Here is a 24502-nt window from a genome sequence, read left to right on the forward strand (position 1 = left end):
TATATATATATATATATATATATATATATATATATATATATATATATATAGTTAGGTTCAAATGTTTTCACTATCTATTGTGTGCCTGTATGATTGATTCTGGACCAATCATTTTAGTTATCTTAAGAAAGTAATTAATGCTTATTAAATGCTGAAGATGTAATTAATCCCTATTATATCTTCAACATGTAATATGCATTAATTACTTTCTTAAAATAACTAAAATGATTGGTTCAGAATCAGTCATACATACACACAATAGATAGTGAAAACAAAATAACCTAACCCTATATATATATATATATATATATATATATATATATATATATATATATATATATATATATATATATATATATATATATATATATGGGCAAAGTGAATATACCTAACAATCTTATATAAGCTTAGGTACCTAACCTCATCAAACTATGTCATTTTGCATTAAATTTTCATTGTAATCATCCAAGGTTCTTAAACTTTATCCTTAAACTTGATTTACTTCAAAAAAATTTGGAAATTCATCATTATATTTCTCCTACATCCTTTCATTTGTAGCGGTAGGATATGAAGCCCATCAGGTGATATTCGATAGAAAGACGTGATGTAAAAGAAAGATATTGGTGAAAGTCTAAAAATTTTGGAAGTAATCAAGTTATGGGGTTAAAGTTTAAGAACCTTAGACAATTACAATGTAAATATGATACAAACCGATGTAGTATTATGGAGTTAGGTACCTAAGCTTATATAAGCTTTTATATATATATATATATATATATATATATATATATATATATATATATATATATATATATATATATATATATATATATATATATATATATATATATATATATATATATATATATATATAAAAGCTGAAATTAGCATAGGTGATTTATCTCGTTTCGTGGTTTGACTAATGACAAAATACATTTTTATTAATATGGTTTATCATTAAAATAAGGCAAGACGGTGAATATATGTCATCCGTCCTACAACAGGTTGACTTTATCAGATCAATAATACATTTACGCATTATTTTTGATGCAGTAAACCAGACGTGTCACAAGAAGATGACCCGTCAAGATATGGTTTCTAGAGGCTGCCATATTTTCTTATCCACGTCTATTGTATTATAATAGATACCACACAAAGTCATAAACTAACAGTTTAGGTGACATAAAAAATTGATGAATTAAATATAATCGTGTGCTGAGATCGCAGTTCTCTATTTATGTCTTGGCAGATCTTCCAACTACCAATCACAAACGAAATGTTCTCTTTCTCCAAGAACTATTTCCTGTTCTACTTCTCATTCATTGTTTTAATAATTTTTCTCAGTGTCAAATGGATTTCAACTCGTTTAAAAACTAAGAAAAATTTACCACCATCTCCACCAAAGCTTCCGATCATCGGAAACCTCCACCAATTAGGGTTGAGCCCCCACCGGTCTCTCCGTGCCTTGTCAAGAAAACATGGTCCACTCATGTCGATGCACTTTGGCAGTGTGCCTGTGCTTGTAGCCTCCTCCCCTGAAGCAGCTAAAGAGATCATGAAAACCCATGATTTAAAATTCTGTAATCGACCCAAGTTAAGAATTGTCGACATAGTTGTGTATGGCTCCAACGACATTACATTTTCTCCTTATGGAGAGTATTGGAGGCAAGTGAAGAGCATCGCGGTAGTCCATCTTCTAAATACTACACGAGTTCAGTCATTCAGACAAACGAGGGAAGAAGAGGTGGGACTTATGATTGACATGATCGAAAAGAGTTCTGGTTCTGTAGTGGATCTAAGTGAGTTACTTTTTAGGCTTGTGAATAACATTGTATGTAAGGCAGCTCTAGGGAGGACATACCCTGGGTCGAAGTTCGCGGACTTGTTGGAAAGGTTTGTGTGGGTGTTGGGTGCTGTTAGCCTTGGATCCTATATCCCATGGTTGTCATGGGTAGACAAATTGAGTGGTTTAGAGGGGAAAGCACATAAAGTTGCCAAAGACTTTGATGATTTTCTTGAAGGTGTTGTTGCAGAACATGTGGATAAAAGAAGAGGGATGGATGTGCATGCTCAAAGTGGTGAAGATCAAGATCTAGTTGACATCTTGTTGGATGTAAAAGGAGATAATACAACTGGATTTACCTTTCATAGAAATACCGTTAAAGCTCTCATCTTGGTAAGATTTCTTCTTTTTTCTAATTAACGAGTTATGATTAAACCTATCGACCTATTGACCTAATAGTGACCAAAATCTTTTGTTAAACGGGTTTAAACATTTGTTAATGTTTTGAAGTTCGAACTTTTTTTATATTTTAAATTTTGTTACGTGCGTTAAACATATGAGATAATGAGACATTATTACTAAATTGTCATTGAGTTTATTGTTGTTATTCCATCAAAATCAATTTGAAATTTTTGACTATTTAAAAGTAGCAACCGCTTTCTTACTTTTTGACATGATTCATTGAGTTTAGACTACAATAAATTAAACTAAGTGGAGAATTTTATGTATGTTGTTCTTAAACATCAAAATATTATATTTACTTAATTTAATTTTTAAATATCATATTTATCTTTCATAAAATTTCTAAATATCATATTTATCCTTTATAAAAATTCAAAATATCTTGTATGTCCTTTTTAAACATCAAAATATTATATATATATATATATATATATATATATATATATATATATATATATATATATATATATATATATATATATATATATATATATATATATATCCTTCTTAAATATCAAAATATTGTATATATACTTTTTAAACATCAAAATGTGATAATACCTAAAAATATCTTCCATCTACAACATGATAATAATAAAAAACAAAAACTAAACAATCAAAATATACATTCCATAGAAAGGGTTGAAAATTAATCTTTTTGTTTGTCAAGAGGGCAACATTAAAACAATTTAGGAGTTTACATTCCATTATCATAGACAAAGGATAATATAATTATATTTTTTAATTATTATAATAATTCTAATGTATAAAAAATGATTATAAAATATTAAAAACATTATAAAAAGGATTTGGGCAAATCAAACAATTGCAATTAAAAGAGATGGAATAAATAAAAATATTAGGTCTTACCATATACATGTCTTTCAATGTGTGGTTTGTTGACTAGGACAGAAAACCAAACCTCATATCATTTCTTTGGTTTAGGTACCAGATTTAGATTTCTCTCACTCTCCCTCATCTTTTGATTGGGCAACCGTTTTTTTCTAGTTTTTATTAAATTATATATACTAAATAATCATTTAAAAAATAGAAAACCTTATAAAAACCCAACATATTTTCATCAAAATCTTAAAAAAAAAAAAAAAAAAAACTACTATATTATTTATTTATACGTTAAAACTCTTATATTTTTTAAAATGTATCATTTAAGGCATCGAGTTCGGTATATCTTAGATAGCCGAAAATGCTAGGTAATCGATTCTCAACGGTTTGATTGTTACAATTCTTTAGATTAAAAAAAAATTAAAAATTGAGTGTTTAAATACACTAAAAAATAATATAATAGTTTTTTTAATCATTTCATGAAAATATATTAGGTTTTTCTGAGGTCAGAAAACCTTAAATAAGAATTTCCAAAAATATAAAGGTTTTAATAAACTAAAAAAATAATATAGTGGTTTTTTTAAACATTTGATGAAAATACTATGGGTTTTTCTGAGGTTTTCCCTTAAAAATATATTAAAATTTTTGGTTTTTTAATTTCCAACAAAAAAATATATATTTTTATAAAATATATTTAAAAAAAATAAAAATTAAGGTGAAGTAAAAGATGATAATTCTTGGATTTTGAAGAGTGAAAAGAAAGTTTAATTAGGAAAAATGAGGTGAAAGTGAAAGATAAATACATCTTTGGGCCTTAAAAATTGAATTGGTAGAAAACTTAAAATTGAATTGGTAAAAAAACTAAATAAACCAAAATATCATCTAGATATTCTACCTAAAAATGTTATAATACAATAAAAGATAATTACTTCGAAATTCAACTAAAATATGCCATGTTAAGCACTCCAAACCCGCACAATTCTAGTTAATTTCTATAACACTTTAATATCCTCGTAATATAATCGTACTAATCACTAAAAGGTATGCGAAAGTGGTTCAATATATCATTTAAAATTCATAAAAGCACATGTAAATTTGAAACTCTTGCAGGATGTATTTGCAGCTGGAACTGATACTACATTCGCAAGTTTGGTATGGTCAATCAGTGAGCTACTTAGACATCCAAGAGCAATGGAAAAACTAAAACAAGAAGTAACCAAAATAGCACAAGGAAGATCCATGATTCTCGAAAAAGATTTGGAGAACATGCAATATCTTAAAGCCGTCATCAAAGAGACACTACGAATGTATCCTCCAATTCCTCTACTTATTCCTCATGAATCAACAGAAGATGTCAAACTACTTGGATATGACATTCCAGCAGGCACACAAACATTGGTCAATGCGTGGGCAATAGGAAGAGATCCTACAGCATGGGAAGAACCAGAAGAGTTTAAGCCTGAGAGGTTCTTGAATAGTTCCACTGATTACAAGGGGCTTCACTATGAGCTGCTTCCATTTGGTGGTGGGCGAAGAGGGTGCCCTGGAATTCCATTTGCTACAGTCATCTTTGAGCTCGCATTAGCAAATGTGATATACAAGTTCGATTTGGCATTACCGAATGGAGTCAAAAATACGGATTTGGACATGAGAGAGAAATTCGGCATTACGCTCCATAAGGAAGCTCCTTTACTTGTTATGGCAACTACTAGTTTCAAGTAGTTGCTTATATATATTATGTAACTTTCAATGGAATATATCACAAAATATATAGCAATTGTTTCAATGGCAACAACGACACATGTTTCACAAGATATTCCTATACCTTATGTTACTAGTTCTTTTGATGGTCATAACATAACAAAACCACATATTACTCATAAGTTTAATTTGTAGAAATTATTTTTCTGTATGTTTCTAACACTACAAGATATGGTACCTATGGGGACAAAAGACGCAATAGATACCCTTTTAGAGATGACATAAAGCTAGCTGTTGTAGGTTTGTGGTATTAGACATTCAAATACTGCGTGTGTGTGTGTGTGAAAAGCTCATCTCTTCTTGTTTTTTTATGTCAAAGATTTGGGATTTTTTTATGGCTTAACAATAGAGCTAGCTAGACAGGGGAGTGCTTCTTTATGCGACTCATGGATTGATAATCCGACTGTAGCTTGTAATTCCAGCTTTTCCTATTTTTTTTTTTTAAAATAAAGTAGTTGTTAACCAAAATAACGAACCGGTTTATGATGCACATACTGATACATATAAATGTTTGTTTATATTTTGTTTTTAGGATATTTTAACTATTAAAAAACGTTTTATAAACTTTATTTTGAATATTAATTGACTATGATCATACCCTCATATCCAAATTCATTGCGGAAATTTCCATGGGAAAACGATGTTTTTCTAGTAGTGATACCCATATGAAACCATTTAGATGTACAACCAATTGAAATGATTACAATAATAGAAAAAACATCACAGCCTTAGATCAGACGGAATTAAGTACTTATATCACTAAAATATACACAAACTTATTCAACAGATTAGGGATTTCTTCATGGGAGTTTTCCACCATATATATAGCTCATTTTCTCCTTGTGTTATTCTAATGCAAGTGGACGGAGGAACACACAGGAAGGATAAACGCTCGTACAGATGCAATCTTGATCATGCTAACCGTGAGCTACAGTACTGTGACATATGGAGTTGCTATCACCAGTAAAGGCAGTTTCTTATGAATTGTGATCCCAACAGTCTCACTCATGTCCAAATCCTCCCCTTTTTGTCCACCAGGCAATTGGAAATCAAAACTATACACCAAACTAGCTAACACCAGCTCATTAACACTCATTGCAAACTGGATCCCCGGGCATTTCCTCCTACCAGCGCCAAAAGGCGTCAACTCAAAATGAAGCCCTTTGTAATCTACCGGACTATCCAGGAACCTCTCAGGTCGAAATTCTTCAGGGTCATCCCATAAACTTGGGTCTCGCCCAACAGCCCATGCGTTGATCAGAACTTGTGTCCCTGCTGCAATATCATACCCCATTAATTTAACATCTTGGGTCGATTCCCGAGGAACAAGCAGCGGGAGTGGTGCGTGCATTCGGAAATTTTCTTTCACAACGGCCTTTAAATACTGCATTTGATCTAAGTCATCCTCGGTTATCTTCGGTTTGCCTTTGGCTACTTCTCGCACTTCTTCTTGTAGCTTTTTCATGACATGTGGGTTTCGTAACAGCTCACTGAGTTCCCACTCGAGTGTTGAGTATGTCGAATCAGTTCCACCTGTAAACACATCCTACACACACAAAAAACATCTAATCCCATTAAGCCATATACGAAAGTCTTTAAAAGATTTGTGAAATTCATTTAATCGCACATGCTAATAAATAGAAAACTTAATTTAATTACCAAAATTAGAGCTTTAACAGTATCTCGATCTAGAACGAAACTGGCGTCCTTTTCATTCTGAATTTCAAGTAAAATGTCAACAAAATCTTTGTTCTCGTCGTCGCCACCAACATCGTATGTTTGTCTCTTCCGGTCAACATGCTCCTCGATCACGCTTTCTAGAAACTCATCAAATTCGGCAGCAATTTTCACTGCTTTAGCTGCATATCCATTCAAACGATCCACCCATGACAACCATGGGATGTAATCTCCAACACTGAAAACACCCAATAACTCTACAAACTGAGCAAATAGCTCTTTGAACTTCTCACCACCGTGCCTTCGCCCCAACGCTGATCTACAAATCACTCCGTTTGTAAGTGAAATCAATAACTTACTCATATCAACCACCGGAGAAGAAGAACAACTAATCTCTCTGATTTTTTCAACGAGCAGATCCGTCTCTTCTTCTCTCATCCGACGGAATGATTGAACTCTTTTTTGACTTAGAAGCTGAAGCACAGCAATGCTTTTGATCTGTCTCCAATACTCTCCGTAATCTGCAAAAGCAATGTCCCTAGCATCGTATGAAAGTATGCTTGGCACGCTTGATTTTGCTCGATTAGCGAAGATTAAATCATGGGTTTTCATGATTTCTCGAGATGCGTCAGCAGAGGAGGCCACAACCACCGGCACACGACCAAAATGTAGTAACATGAGAGGGCCGTGTTTCTTGGCTAAAGCTTGGAGGGAACGATGGGGGCTTGAACCTAGTTGGTGGAGGTTTCCGATGATTGGAAGCTTCGATGGAGAAGGTGGTATGTTTTTTAGGGGTTTTGACGGAAAGAAATACCATTTTGAAAGAATGGAGACCACCAAGATGAACAATGGAAGAAGAATTAAGGAAGACGAGAGCTGATCAATGATGAACAACAACATTATTGTTAATTGTTCAGATATCATATAGCATGCATGCTGTAGCAGAAGGTTCATAGAAGATGTATATATAAGCCAAACTTGGAAGGAGATGACAAACAAGTGCATGTACCTGTAATAGAAAAGTGTTGTGGTGTGTATAACCAATAAAACAAAAACAAGAAACCCAAATTTTATAATTCAAAGTTTATACTTAAACATAATTAAGAAGTAAACAAATAATTGAAAGCACCTTATGACTGACTTAATCTTATCCAAATTATTCTAAACTCAAATTATTGAAGCATACATATGTTGTTTGATGTATTTAAGGTCAACCATTTAAAATATTAATACTAAATTACAAAAACAACCGTGTAATTATTCAAAAGTTATGGTTTCAGTCCATGATTTCCTTTGTTGCATGTCCTTCGTTGTTTTTTTAAACAATTCTAGTCCTTGATGTCTTATATGTTTGGCAACCAAATTATTTAGAGTTTTTTTTATAAGGAATGACATAAATATCTTACGAAATTAATTTTTATGATTGGTCCATTTAATTCTTAAAATATATTAGTTGCTTTACGGGGTTATAAAGTAGAAAACAATTTGTCTTGTTAGTCATCATAACTTATTTTAGGCGGTTCAGTCATCACGTCAGCAATTTTTGCCACATCAGCCATTGGAAAGTCAACATAATATTTTGAAAAAATCTTTGTTACCAAAAAAAACATTAAAAGCACCTCATCTGCTTTTAGATGTGGCTCCAAATCCAGAGACCAGTCCGACTGTAACATCCCAAAATAAGGTACAATTAGTATTCCTGAATCTTTCTTTTATATGTCAAAATTAGTCCCTTAATATGATAAGTTGGCAAGTCAATATGTAGGGCGTACGCATGAGTGCGTGCAGCGTACTCATGCACCATGCAGATCGCAGAGGTCACCTAGTACGCTGAGTGAAACGTCCCAAATTTACGATTCAAAATTTTCATTTTTAATTTAATAAAACAGTATTCCAAAACATCATCCATACAACCCAAAAAGAAAATAAGTGTATAAAACATCATGTCAATCAGAGTAACATCTCAAAAGCGGAAACCATGTGGTGTGTGTGATTCAATCATCTCGAGCTCTTCCCCTTGGAATCGGAAGTACCCGAAACATAAACTGAAAACTATAAGCACAAAGCTTATTGAGTTCCCCAAGATACCGCATACCAAACATAAAACATATAACTGACCCCGCCCAAGAGTATAACTGGCCCCACCCTAACTCACATAACGGGCCCCGCTCAATGAGTATAAACGGCCCCGCCCACATACAATTCATACCACATGACAAGTAATAACATACAGGATAATCATCGGGCCCCGCCCACCAAGCATACAAGCACATACACATACTAGTGTCACACTAACAAAGAGTATTATAACATATCAGGTCATGGGTCGGCATTGGTGCCTTCGACCCACTATACATGGTGAGGAAACTCACCTCTGAATCTTAATGATAGCTGAATAGATCCCAGATCTGAATATCAGCTCAACCCGACACCAAAACAGTAACCAATCCTTAGATACCACTCAAAATACCTTAGAACCCCTTTAGGTCAAACTTTGTTAACGACTAAAGTCAAGGTCAAGGTTAAGGTCAACAGTCCATGTTTACCCAACACTCCGTGTTGACTTGAAAACACCTCGTTTTTCGCCTCCAAATAGTCGGGGAAAACCCCAGCCAACACGTCGTGTTTTCCTGAGTTCCAACAGCTTAACACATGAAGTTGCCTTTTTCGACTTCAAGAGCACAAAATCTCATATTTAGGCCAAAATAAGATTTAGAAGGGTAAAGTTTCCAACTTTACTCATAGGGAATACCAAAAAGAGTCCAAGACCCAACCATAAGACTTGATAGAGCGTGGGCTTAACCAACAAGCCCTTAAAATGATTCCACTCGCTTATCAACCCAAAAAGAGGCCAAAAGCGTAACAAAACACAAAATGAAGAGATCTAGACATCTACAAGTCAAGGTTCAAACTTGATACCTTATAAAGTTTGCACAAGAGGAGATAATTTTGGATCCAAAGCCTTTCCACCAAGCAAGACAACTTCAAGATCCCCTCTTCCTTCACAAAGGCCAAAAATGAGCACCAAGAACTTCTTACTAGCTCAAGAAAACCACAAATAGACTAGGGATCAATTTAGGGTTTTAATAGCAATGGAGGCTGGTAAGGAGACTAGCCATGAGGACTTAAGGCCTTTAAATAGGGTACAACAGCCTAAAAATTAGGGTTTCTCCATCAGCCACCAACATGTAGTGCAATGACACATACACGTCGTGTTGGTCCAATAAAGTTCGCAGCCTAAAGGCTCACTGACATGTCATGGTGAGGCTTCACCACACCGTGTTCAAAGAGAATTATGAAGACTTTTTGAAATAATTCATACCTGGAACTAAATGTTACAAATCTCCCCCGCTTGAAAACTTCGTCCTCAAAGTCTGCCGCCCCAAATAACTCTAGGTAGTGCTCTCTCATTTCGTCCTCGGGCTCCCAAGTCCACTTTGATCTCTTGTGGTGCTGCCACTACACTTTCACTAGCTCAACAACCATGTTCCTCAAGTTTTTCGTCTTCGGATCCATAATCACCACCGGTCTCTCAATATAATTCAGGCGGTCATCCACCTGAATATCCTCTAATGGTACCACCGTAGAATCATCCACGAAACATTTCTGCAGTTGAGAGACATGGAATGTGCTATGAATCTAACTGAGATAGGCTGGAAGATCTAAACGATACGCAACCCGGACCACCCGAGCCAAAAACCTGAAGGGACCAATATACCTGGGGCCCAATTTGCCCCCACTTTCTTAACCAGATGACACCTTTCCAAGGTGACACCTTCAGGAGAACCATATCTACCACCAAAACCTCTAAGTCTGTCGGCGCCTGTTGACATAACTCTTCTGCCGAATCTGAGTTGTCTGGAGCCTGCTCCGAACCTACTGAATCAACTCGGTGATCTTGAGTACCCCCTTGGTACTCCCCATAACCCGCTGACCGACCTTGCCCTAACAAATCGGGGTACTGCATTTCCTCCAGTAGAGCATCTCAAACGGAGGTCGATCAATGCTAGCATGATAACTATTATTATACGAAAATTCCGCTAACAGAAGATATGTATCCTAACTCCCACCGAAATCCAAAACATACACTCGCAGCATATCCTCGAGGTTCTGAATAGTTCGCTCACTCTGCCCATCAGTCTACGGATGAAAGGTTGTGCTGAAATGGAGACGAGTACCCAACTCATCATGGAATCTCTTCCAAAACCTGGAAGTGAACCGAACATCCCTGTCGGAAACAATTGATACTGACACCTCATGATGTGCCACAACCTTTCGTATATAAATCTGAGCCAACTTCTCTATGGAAATACTCTCATGAATCGGAATGAAATGTGCGCTCCTTGTCAAACGATCCACGATGACCCAAATCAAATCCACTATACGCATAGTCCTGGGAAGCTTCGTTATAAAATCTATGGTGATGTCCTCCCATTTCCATATGTGAATCTACAACGGTTGCATCTTGACGTGAGGACACTGATGCTCGACCTTGACCTTCTTGCAGGTCAGGCACCGCTCTACATACCAAGCCACATTCCGCTTCATACAGGGCCACTAATAATCAGGACGAAGACCCCTATGCATCTTCGTCGCCCCGGGATGGATGGAGAACCTAGACTTATGAGCCTCCTCCATCAGAATCTGGTGTACACTGCCCCAATACGGAACCCAAACCTGTCGATGCAGAGTCAACTATCCACGGATATCATAATTGAAGGAAGTCACCTGACCCACTATACTCTCGCTCTTTCGGTGCTCCTCCTTCATAGCCTCAACCTATGCCTTACGAATCCGATCCAACAACGGAGTAATCACGGTCATCCTCAAACATAAATTCCTAATCGGAGCCGTGACCGCCTTGCGGTTAACAGCATCGGCTAACACATTGGCCTTCCCAGGGTGGTAAAGGATCTCGCAATCACAATCCTTCACCACATCCAACCATTAATGCTGCCTTATATTCAGATTCGGCTGATCCATCAATACCTCAAGCTTTTGTAATCCGTATAATTGGTACAATGAACCCCATAGAGGTAATGTCGCCAGATCTTGAGGGCAAAAATCATGGCCTCCAAATCCAAATCATGTGTCAGATAATTCGCCTCTTGAGGCTTCAGCTGCTTTGAGGTGTAAGCGATCACGCAACCCCTCTACATCAGCACTACCCCCAATCCTATGATCGAAGCATCACAATAAACCACGAAGTCATCCACACCCTCCAGCAGGGTCAGAATTGGCACCTCAAACAACCGCTATCTCAGAGTCTCGAAAGCTGTCTACTGCTCAGTCCCCCAGCGAAAAGTAACCATCTTCTTGGTCAGTCGGGTCAAAGGAACAACTATCTTGGAGAAATCTTGGATGAATCTCTGATAGTAACCAGCGAAACCAGGAAAAATCTGAATCTAAGATGGAGACCTCGGAATCTCCCACTGCATCACGGCCTCGACCTTAGCCGGATCGACTAAAATACCCTTCAGGTTGACAAGGTGCCCTAGAAACTGCACCTCTTGCAACCAGAACACATACTTGGAGAACATTGCAAAAAGTCTCTCCCTCCTCAATGTCTCTAGCACTTCCCTCATGCTGCTCCTAAGTCTTGGAATAAACCAAAATATCATCAATAAATACTATCACAGACTGATCCAACATCAGTATGCACATGCGGCTCATGAGATCCATGAATGTGGCTGGAGCATTAGTGAGCCTAAGAGGCATCACCACGAACTTGTAATGACCATAACAAGTCCAAAAAGATGTCTTCTGAACATCCTCATCCCTGGCGGCCTGGCCTACATCTGATGATAACCCGATTGCAAATCAATCTTGGAGAACCAAGATGCACCCTGAAGATGGTCAAAAAGATCATCAATCCTCGGGCAGTGGATAACGGTTCTTCACTGTTACCTTATTCAACTCCCAGTAGTTGATATACATATGACGAGACCCATCCTTATTCTTCACAAATAGAATTGCTGCTCCCTAAGGCGAACTACTCAGCAGAATAAATCTCTTGTTTAACAACTCCTACATATCAGGAGGAGCCAACCGATACGGTGTTTTGGCTATTGGAGTCGCACCTATAACCAGATCAATCCTAAACTTAACCTGCCTCTTCGAAGGCACCCCATCCAAATCCTTCGGGAATACATATGGGTAATGCCGCACAATAGGCACATTATCCATGGTCACCTTACCCTTATTCCGAGTATCCATGACATAGGTGACATAACTCGAGCAACCCTGCTGAAAATAACATCTAGCCCTCGCTGCATAACATAAAATTGGTCTACGTTGCGGTCTCTCCCCATGTATCACCAACTCTTCCCCACTTGGGGTCCGAGCCTGAACCAACTGCTGCTCGCAGTCAATCACTACCCCATCAGGGCTCAACCAATACATGCCCATGATAACCTTGTTCCCACATAGAGGAATAGGAACCAAATCAACCAGATACTACTCGTTGAATATCTGGAGAGTACAATCCCGATGAACACTCGCAACACGAACAAACCTATCATCAACAATCTCTACATCTAGAGGACAATCCACCTCTCCCGGAGCTCCAGAAAATCTCTTACTAAGCGCAAGAGATACAAACGATCGGGTAGCCCGCGAATCAAACAATGCCAGAGCAGAAATATCGTTCACAAGGAACGATCCTAAAATAAAACATATAAACACAAGCAAGTAGTTCAATATAAATAAAGAGATAAGGAGAAAATACATATCCGTCACAACATCGGGAGTTGCACGCACCTCCTCGGTCGTCAACTAGAAATCCCTTCTCTTCGCCACAAGCATGACTGCCCGGCACTGGCGACCGTTAATAATCCAAAGAGTCGTAAGAACGGGTGCTGACACCGGTCCTGCTGCAGCCAAACTCAGACAATGAGCCTTCTTGTGGCCCCTATGATTGCACGGAAAGCAAATCAGATCAGCTATCGGGGTGATGGTGATGGTAGCAGTACAATCCCTGCTAATGTGACCAGTCTGGACGCACTTGAAACAACCAGAACCACCCACCCTGCACGTCCCCTCGTGCGACCTGTCGCACTTGCCGCAGTGGCCTCGGCCTTGCTGGCCCTTCCTTCTCGAATCAAAAACCTTGGGCCTATTGCCCGAACCCCTCAACACTCGACACGGAATTTGGCTTCCTTTTCTTCTCCATCTCCAAATCAATCTCCCTCTCCCTAGCACGCGCTATCATATCCTCCAAAGTCTTGCAGCTGGATCGGCTCACAAATTGTCGAATGTTACTCCTCAACATCTCATGATACCGGTCCTTCTTCATATACTCGTCCGCCACATACTATGAAACCAAGAGTTCCCTCTCCCAAAACATAGCGGTGATATCATCCATCGTCTCCGTAGTCTGGCGGAGATCCTGAAACTCTCGCTCCAACTTTTTGATGGGTTTCATTCATAAGAACAATCATATGTGCTCATACAAACCCTAATGCTTGGATCTAGGTTTCTCTATTATACATGCTTTGAATCCAAGACTCACAAACCTAGATCTATCATATATAATTCGAAATTATCATAAAGAAAACAGATCTAAGTGTTTTACCTCTTTCAAGTGGCTTGAATCCTTGTAATCTTCTTGATCTTGAGCTTAGAATCACAATTGTAACTCCTCTAATGGTTCACAAACCCCACAAGAAAGAAGGAAATATGAGAGAGGGAGAGAGGTGCTAAAATCGGCTCTAAGGTTTCCTTGGAAGCAAGTGTAGCCGATTTCCATAGCCTAGGGGTCTTATTTATACTGCTAGCTGCTAGGCAGCTTAATCACCAAGCGGCCTATAGAACCTTCTAGATTAGGGCCTTTGGACGAAAATATGATGGATCCCCATCATAATTTCGTTCCCCCTTAGTCCATTAGGTTCCCCAGCCAAAAACTCAACTATAATGCAATTGACACTTCATACCCCTTTATTTAATTAATCTCTTTTAGTCACCAAATTAATTCCTAATTAATTTATGACTAATACTAATTAAATAAATATGATTTCTCCTTTAATATATTATTCTTATAATATATTAATAAACCATAATATTCTCTCTTTCTCCTTAAATTACCTTGTCAAGTTGCTTTGGAGAAGGCAACCCAAAAGGACCATGCATAACCGGGTCAAGTACATACCAAATATAGTTACGGGCTTAGACACTAATCCAATGGTCTCCTACTTGGATAAGTCTAGTAACTATATCTCACATATGACTTCAGAATCCGATTAGCAATCGTAGCTCTTATACTTCGCTGTCAACTCTGATCAACTTGTCCTTCAGATAAGGGATCGTATAATCCTCCGTTCTGGATATCATGCTGACAATGCTTATTGTCCAGCATTTGTTCCTCGATTTCCGATTTGTTTGGCATAGAATTTAGTTGAACACATCAACCTCATTCTGATCGGGCCCGACACATAAGTCAAACCAAATCATCAAGTGGCCAAGATATCACTTTTATTCTCATAGAATAAAAGGAACAGATCAACTTCGACTCATATGCATCCATTGTTCACGAATTGAATTCTGCACAACAATGTGTTTTATAACATCAAGTTACTGGTGCGTTTACACATCATCAATGCATAACCAACCAGCAAACAATAATCATATCTCTAAGTTTTAAGACTATATGATATTATCGCTTTGCGATCACTTAAGGCAAACCACCACGAAGTGATACCAGCAAATACGGGTTTATTCCAATGCTCAAATCATATTCATAAGCACTCATGAACTTTGAAGCAAACCTTTGCTATGCCCAAAACCTTTTAGACAATCTACAAAAAATTCATGACAGACTTAATTCATATCTACTTCCAAAATATGACCGACTGTGGACTGTTTGAATAATCCTATCATTCAGGAAGTCAAAACATGCAAGATTGAAACAATAGATAAATAACCAACACAAGATAGTAGATTTACTCATAAATAACAGAACTTTATTTATTCATCAAATTTCAAGTACAAACTATCTATTACACATTTCCTATCTAATCTAAACTTATATCATCCTTCAGCCCAATGCTCCTAGCGTGCTGCAAGTTTTTGACCCTACTCAGTCCCTTCGTAAGGGGATCTGCTGGGTTTTCTTCTGATGATACCCTCTTCACTACGAGGAGTCCGTCTTCTACCTGATGTCTGATAAAATGGTATTTTTTGTCGATATGTCGAGATCTACCATGATCTCTTGGTTCCTTGGTCAAGGCAACCGCTCCTTCATTATCACAGAAAAATTTCCATCGGCTCCTTTATGGATGGCATAACTCCAAGGTCTCCAATGAAGTTCTTCAACCATATATCCTCCTTTGACGCTTCGCTCACCGCAATGTACTCTGATTCACATGTTGAATCAGCTACGATCTCCTGCTTGGAACTTTTCCAAGTCACTGCTCCTCCATTTAGGGTAAAGACCCAGCCCGACTGCGATCGGTAATTATCCCGATCCGTCTGAAAACTAGTGTCACTGTACCTTCGTACCCTTAAGTCATCTCTCCCACCGAGGACTAGAAACCATTCCTTGGTCCTTCGTAGGTACTTAAGAATATTCTTAACTGCAATCCAATGGGCTCTACCAGGGTTCCCCTGATATCTGTTGACCATGCTCAAAGCGAAGACCACATCAGGGCGAGTACAAGTCATAGCGTACATGATACAGCCTACTACGGAAACGTAAGGTACTCGGCTCATATCAGCTATCACTGCCTCTGTACTCGGGCTTTGAGTCTTACTCAGCTTAGTATTGCTATGGATTGGCAACTCCCCTTTCTTGGAATTTTCGATACTAAAATGCTTTAGTACCTTATCCAAGTATGTATCCTGACTGAATCCTATCAGTCTCTTTTCCCTGTTTCTTACTATTCTTATTCCCAGAATATAAGCAGCCTCTCCAAGGTCCTTCATAGCAAAACATTTCCCAAGCCAGGACTTGACCTCCTGCAAGGTTGGGACATCGTTTCCTATAAGCACTATGCCGTCGACATACAATACGAGGAAGCTCACTATACTCCCACTAGCATTGACATATACACAAGATTCATCTTCGCTTCGCAGAAAGCCAAACTCTTTAACTTTCTCATCAAAACAAAGATTCCATCTGTGAGACGCTTGTTTCAATCCATAAATGGATTTCTTAAGCTTGCATACTCTATTTGGATGCTTCGCATCGACAAACCCCTCTGGCTGATTCATGTATACATCCTCAGCCAACTTTCCATTAAGGAAAGTGGTTTTCACGTCCATCTGTCATATTTCATAATCATGAAATACAGCTATTACAAGCATTACCCTAATAGACTTTATCTTCATAGCTGGTGAGAAGGTCTCATCATAGTCAACTCCGGGAGTTTAAGTAAAGCCCTTTGCAACCAGTCGCGCTTTATAAGTATGCACTTTCCCATCCATATTTGTCTTCTTTTTGAATATCCACTTGCACCCGACTGTCATACGACCCGGTACATGATCAACCAAATTCCAAACTTGGTTTTCGTACATGGGATGAATCTCGTTGTCCATCGCCTCTTTCCATTTCACAGACTCCGGGCCTGCCATGGCTTCCTTGTAGCTGCTAGGTTCGTCCAAATTTACTAGTGTACTATCACTAATAAACATATCCCCTTCAGTAGTAATATGAAATCCATACAAATGGGGTTGAACACTAGCCCTGTTGGAACTTCGAAGAGGTAAGGACTCGTCAACAGGTTCAACAGGAGTTTCCTCCTCAGGTTGAGTGCCAGTGTCAGAGGTTCCTTCATCGCTTTGATATTGAATCTCTTCAAGTTCAATTTGCCTCCCACTGTCTTCTTGAATTATCAATTCCCTTTCTCGGAAAACTCCTCTTCTAGCAACGAAGACAACATTGTCACTCGGTCTATAGAAAAGTTAGCCAAAAGACTTCTGCGGATAGCCGATGAAATAACACTTCTCACTATAAGGTTCGAGCTTGTCGTGAGTCTCTCGTCTTACGAAAGCCTCACAACCCCAAACCTTGATATGTGCCAACAAGGGAGCTTTCCCTGTCCACATCTCGTAAAGAGTCTTGGTAACCTTCTTGGTGGGAACTAACTTAAGGATATGGGCGGTAGTCTCTAAGGCATACCCCAGAAAGCTATTGGTAATGAAGTCTGACTCATCATAGAACGCACCATGTCCAACAAGGTCCGATTACGTCTCTCAGCCACACCATTCAATTGTGGCATCCTCGGAGGCGTCAATTGCGAAACAATTCCGCATTCCTTTAGATAGTCGTGAAACTCAAGACTTAGGTACTCTCCTCCTCGGTCTGACCAAAGCATCTTGATTTTCCTGCCCAACTGATTCTCCACTTCATTTTTAAACTCTTTGAACTTTTCAAAGGTTTCTGACTTTTGCTTGATTAAGTAGATATATCCATATCTGCTATAATCATCTGTAAAAGTCACGTAGAAGCGGCAAGCATCCCTTGTGGTGGATCTAAAGGGCCCAAACACATCGTTGTGTATGAGATCCAATAAACCCTCACCCCTTTCACAAGTGCCAGTAAAGGGTGACTTGTTCATCTTCCCAAGTAAGCAAGATTCACACGTGTCATCATCCCTAAGGTCGAATGACTCCAACACTCCATCCTTTTTGGAGTTGGGCTATGCGTTTCTTGTTGACTTGGCCAAGGAGACAATGCCACAAGCATGCTTTGTCTAGACTAGTAGACGAATCAATATTCAAAAAAATTATTTCCTAAATTATCAACAACCATCACAGATTCATAAATCTGATTACAAGGTAATGAATTGAAGTAAAAGACACCATTCAAACAAACATTAATAGAACCATTACTATTATCAAAAGAATATCTGAAACCTTGTCTAAACAACCCATGAAATGAAATAATGTTTCTTGCCATATCTGGCGAATAACAACAATTGTTTAAATCTATCCCTAACCCATTACTCAACACTAACGAATAAACACCGACTTTGGTCACAGGCGACGATCTTCTGTTTCCCATAATCAGGTTCATCTTTCCATGTTCCACCTCCCTACTTGTTTTTAGGCTTTGCATATCAGAACAAATGTGGTAACCACACCCTGTATCAAGAACCCATGAAGTAGCAAATGATGAGTTATTAGATTTAATAGAATACATACCTGCAAAGGTGGGCTTAATCTTCCCATCCTTTATATCTTGCAGATACTGAGGGCAGCTTCATTTCTAGTGGCCCTTTTGGTGACAATAGAAGCACTCTGCTTCCTTGGGATCGGAGGAGGATTTAGCAGGGCCTGCTTTGGTCCCACTTGAGGATGAACCATCACAGGGCTTCCCCTTATGGTGGCTCTTACATAGAGCCTTCCTCTTTTTACCCTTTCCTTGACTTATTGCCATCACAGGAGCAGCCACAGCAGAGGATGGTGCAACGGATTTGTCTTTGAGGTTGCTCTCAGCAGTCCTCAAGAGTCCTTGGAGCTAGTTCAAGGAGACCTCTTCCTTGTTCATGTGGTAGGTCATCCTAAACTGATTGTAGCAGGAGGCCAAGGAGCGTAGGATTATGTCGATAGCCAAATCCTCATCAAACTTAACATTAATTTTGAGAAGACAATCAACATACCTTTGCATTTTCTGCAAATGAGAGGTTAGGGATTCTCCACTCCCTATCTTAGCAGTGATCATGTTAGTAATGATCTCATAGCGCTCTTGCCTCGCGCTCTGGTGATACCTGTCCAGCAAATCCTGATGCATTTCATACGGATACATGTCCTCATAGGACTTTTGGAGTTCGAGGTTCATGGTGGCCAGTATGATGCAGTGAACTTTCATAGCATCACGCTCGTGGGCCTCAAAGGCGGCCAACTCTTCAGGAGTAGCAACATCTGGGATGATCTTTTCAAGCTTTTCATCGAGGACATATTCTTTGTCCTCGTAACGTGTGATCGTGTGAATATATCTCATCCACTCGTTGAAGTTTGACCCATCAAATGTCACTTTCTGACACAAGTTCATCAACGAGAATGACCCAGAAGCATTGTTGTAGTTGTTGTTTGCAGACATCTGAAAAAGAAAGGAAAATTTTAATTAGAAAGGAATCCCTAATTAAACACCCAAATGAGAAATTAGGGTTAGGATCCAAAAACATTATTTACAACTTAGAAAGGGATGCCATACTCTAAAAGTAAATAATTTGAAGGTAAGTGAATGACGATTCACTAATTCTCACCATGAAAAACGAAAAGGATATTAAGGTTTTAAATGTATGAAAACTCCTAGACCTTTGAGATTCATTGAACTTTTCAATGGCATGTTAAATCTCGATATGCACTTCAAATTTGCGATTGGGATACCGAGGATCGCAAACAAGTTGTGAATAACCATGCGAATCAACATGGTGCACTCAATGTCTCTATCACCTAATCAATGTGTCAGTAAACCACACACGATCTATTGATATATGACAAACATCGAGTCACCCTTCGCTACCAATGTGATCCCCAAATTAGTGTGCCGGTTAACCACACGCGCTCCACCAACGTTTGACAAGGGTACGAAGTGTAATTCCATGGATTAGCATTATTTTCACATTTTACCCTAAAGTAACTAGATTGGGAATTTGTAAAACATGCAGTTACTTTGTATCTTACATTATACTTTTAATGAGAAGAGGGTTGCCCTATCCTACCCGTTCGGCTAACGACCCTCCACCAGTCAAGCAAGCGGTGGGTGTGAGTGTACACCCATTAAGCGCCATTTTATAGGCAGCAACCTTATACCCAACTTATAGATTGGCTTCATGAATAAGGCCTACTAATGGTAAGACTAACAGTTTGTAATAATATATATTATAGTATAGGGTTGAATTTTAAACTTGTAAAATTCTAAGGGTTTGAAATTTAAATTATTCAAAATTAAACTTTTAATCACAAAATTCAAATTTCAAAACTTGAGGGCAAGTTTTGAACTTTTCAAAACATAAGGGATTAAATAACAAATAATTTAAATTAAACAATTAATTTCATAATTATCTATATTTGACCTAATCATATTTTAGTCATAAGATAATTACCAAATGATTTTAAATAATCCATATTTATCATATAAACTACCAATATTCAAAAGATTTGAAATTATCTATTGTTTTGGAAAGGATAATCATTTAATTAAGATAAAATTCAGAATTGAACTTCAAAAAATGATTTAGGCATCAAATCCAAGACAAAACAGCAACTAAATCTCGAAATAACCTCCGTCTGACGCACAAACTCGCCGAGTCATCTCTGAACTCGCCGAGTAGGGCCAACTCGCCGAGTCCAGATACTGACTCGCCGAGTTGAGTCGGGCAGAGGCAAGAAAAACAATTTTTCAGCAAGCAAAACAGTTAAGCATCACATACAATTGAAACCAATCAAGGCTCTGATACCACTGATGGGTTTTATGCATAAGAATAATCTTATGTGCTCATACAAACCCTAATGCTTGGATCTAGGTTTCTCTCTTGTACATGCTTTGAATCCAAGACTTACAAACCTCGATCTATCATATATAATTCAAAATTATCATAAAGAAAATAGATCTAAGTGTTTTACCTCTTTCAAGTGGCTTGAATCCTTGTAATCTTCTTGATCTTGAGCTTAGAGTTACCATTGTTAACTCCTCTAATGGTTCACAAACCCCAAAAGCAAGAAGGCAATATGAGAGAGGGAGAGACGTGCTAAAATTGGCTCTAGGTTTTCCTTGGAAGCAAGTGTAGCCGATTTCCATAGCCTAGGGGTCTTATTTATATTGCTGGCTGCTAGGGTTTCAGTCTAAACCCTAATGGACAGCTTAATCACCAAGCAGCGCATAGAACCTTCTAGATTAGGGCCTTTGGATGAAAATATGATGGATCCCCATCATAATTTCGTTCCCCCTTAGTCCATTAGGTTCCCCAGCCAAAAACTCAACTATCATGCATTTGATAGTTCATACCCCTTTATTTAATTAATCTCTTTTAGTCACCAAATTAATTCCTAATTAATTTATGACTAATACTAATTAAATAAATATGATTTCTCCTTTAATATATTATTCTTATAATATATTAATAAACTATAATATTCTCTCTTTCTCCTTAAATTACCTTGTCAAGTTACTTTGGAGAAGGCAATCCAAAAGGACCATGCATAACCGGGTCAAGTACATACCAAATATAGTTATGGGCTTAGACACTAATCCAACACTTTTGCACCTCAATCATTGTTGCAAACTCAGATCTAAACCTAGTCAAAAAATTATCCCAGGTCATCACATCAAAAACATCATCACCCACCACACGGCCTACATCCTCCCACCATTTTTGTGCCTTGTTCTTCAGAAGGCAGGATGCTAGTCTGACCTTGTCCCACTCGGGACAACGGCTAGTACGGAAGGCATTAGCAAAATTTGCTAACCATCTCCTGCTCACAATCGGGTCCCTCACCCCCATGATCATTTAAAGCTCCATATACCCGGAACTCCCTGAAGGTCAAAGAACGCATCCCAACCAAAGCCACAACCTATGCATGAAAGGCACTCAACTACTCATCAAGCTTCTTAGAATACCCTCCTTGACCAAGCCAAAGATCATAGGAGTCTGCTTTAGGATACTGCGCGTAATCTCAGATGATATGAACTCCCTCGTCTGGTCTCTAGCTACCCGACTCTAGATGTTGAGTCCAAGCCCTCCCCAGCGCCAGAACTGCCAATAGCTCTACCTCGCAATGTCACCATATTGAAAATAGATCATACAAACCATTAGAATACACATCGAAATATATATCGGAGAATCACAAAATCCTCAAGCTCCCTGGTCCATCGAAGCTTTCCTGGAATCCAATATGGATCCTCTGCTTCCAATAGTACGGGCCCATACTACCTTCCACATCTATTCGTACTTTCCTCAAGAATTGCTTTGACTCAACCAAGTCACTTTATGTCCATACAATTTCCCCTCACAGATAAGGCTCCCACCACTAGATCTCATCCAAGGTTTCCCTAGGGTAAACACCACACCACTCTCCGCCATCAGATGCAGAAGGAACTCCCATTAACTTCTTCTAACTAGCTCACGAATACAACTACATATTACAAAAACCAGATAATTCTTCGAATGACAGGTCTCATACTACAACGGTTGTACTCAAACAAGAGCTGTGCGATCAAGTTAAACCTAACCCTCTAAAATTATTTACTTCCCATAATATGTAACTTAGCATATTCATTTACTAGTTAGTTGAAGCTATATAGAACTCCTAAAAGCATGAAGAAAGAATCATTTGAGCATCAAGTAACCAAAACCAAGCATAACCTAATCAGGTCATCCTATTACGGACTGATCAGTACTAGCATGCAAGTCTACATGCTCATATAATAGGCATACAAAGTCATCTCTCCTAGCATTCTATCATGCAAAAACTGAGTAGATACTTAGCCATAACCAGCATGTGATTCACAGATTCACGGATCAAAGCATATCAGATAACATGTATGTGTATTTTGGGAAAACTTACTTTAGCTCGGCTAATCGCATGCACCACACCCTTTCTTTGAAACATCCCAAAAGTACAGCCCAAAAATTTTGTATTAAAAACTTATAGTAAACCATAAATCATCCATCATTATAATCAAAAATCAAGAACCATGTATCTCAAAACATCATGTCAAATACTGTATCAAAATCATATGAGTAAATATCATAGTCTAAAACAATCCCAGGTTGAAACTATGGTGTGTGCCATGCGATCATCCCGAGTCCTTCCCTTAACTAGTGGAAGTACCTGAAACATATACAACATATCATATATCATAAACACATAACATAATCATATAACATATATCGGACTCACCCCGGCATCGGGCTTGCCCCGACACATATACAACATATCATATATCATAAACACATAACATAAGCATATAACATACATCGGGCTTACCCTGGCATTGGACCGAAGCCCGGATCACATAATAGATATCATATAAACTAACATGCATCGGGCTTGCCACAACATGTGGCTTACCCCGGATCACATAGCACATAACTGATACATTATCATACATCGGGGTATCCCTAGAACACATAACATATAACATGCATAAATCACAAAGACACCAAGCATACATATACTCTTCTCGGGACCGCCCTAGCATCAGATCGTAGTTCGGAACTACTAACAACTAAATGGGTCGGATTGTTGCCTTAGACTCATTCCTACCTGAGGAAAACTCACCTCTCAAACTGGATGTTGAACTCGTGCATGAGGAATCTCTGCGGGCAGCTCTTACGACTCCTCGGCTAACTCTATACAAAATACTTAGTCAGACAAACTGAGAATCCTTCTAATGGTAAAATCACCATTTTATCCCTGCTCTGATTTGGACCATAATCAAGGCCCAATTCCATCTAATCTTTCTAAGTCCACTAATGGCCCAATTTTCTAAATTAAGCCCATTTCCTCAAATGGTCCCTACCCTAAGCCTAAACATACTCTTAGCCCAAATTATCTGACTTTTGATGGCCCACTAAGGCCTAAAAATCCAAAGTCTAAAGTATGGGCCAAACCGAGGCCCAAAACACACCAAGCTCATATCTGTTGAGTACACGGGGGGGGGGGGGGGGGGGGGGGTACTCCTATGTACACTAAGCGTACTGGCTAGATGGCGTGTATGTTGCGCGTACTTGCATGTACGCCCAACGTACTTCTATGTTAAGTCACTTTTCCAATTAAGTTCTTAATACTGTAATCTAAAGGATAAACACAGATCCAAGTACTCTTCAATGTCTTGATCCATAAAGTCGACCACTTAGTGGCTTGCAACCCACAAAATGAGCCCAAACATAGAATAATAGCAACTAATTCCATAGAAATGGCTAGATCTCATGCATGGTTACATAAAGGCCTTAAAGGTTGAAACTTTACTGCTAAAGGAATGCTTTGAGATCCAAGGGTGGCAACCCTAAGCTCAAAAACAAAGTTGCATGA

General features: G+C 38.4%; 2 protein-coding genes across 2 annotated transcripts; one reads left to right on the forward strand and one right to left on the reverse strand.

Moving 5' to 3' along the window:
• Positions 1–1171: 1171 nt before the first annotated feature.
• Positions 1172–4902, forward strand: LOC111881412 (cytochrome P450 Tp4149). Its single transcript, XM_023877804.3, has 2 exons — positions 1172–2176; positions 4199–4902. The coding sequence occupies exons 1-2, from the start codon at positions 1238–1240 to the stop codon at positions 4808–4810; spliced, it is 1551 nt and encodes a 516-aa protein (XP_023733572.1). The 5' UTR covers positions 1172–1237; the 3' UTR covers positions 4811–4902.
• Positions 4903–5497: 595 nt separating this feature from the next.
• On the reverse strand, positions 5498–7426 carry LOC111881421 (3-beta-hydroxylase). Its single transcript, XM_023877816.3, has 2 exons — positions 6509–7426; positions 5498–6395 (listed from the first exon to the last, which is right to left on the reverse strand). The coding sequence occupies exons 1-2, from the start codon at positions 7424–7426 to the stop codon at positions 5778–5780; spliced, it is 1536 nt and encodes a 511-aa protein (XP_023733584.1). The 3' UTR covers positions 5498–5777.
• Positions 7427–24502: the final 17076 nt, after the last annotated feature.

This window comes from Lactuca sativa, chromosome 1, assembly GCF_002870075.4.
Source record: "Lactuca sativa cultivar Salinas chromosome 1, Lsat_Salinas_v11, whole genome shotgun sequence".
In the NCBI taxonomy this organism is placed as follows: domain Eukaryota; kingdom Viridiplantae; phylum Streptophyta; class Magnoliopsida; order Asterales; family Asteraceae; genus Lactuca; species Lactuca sativa.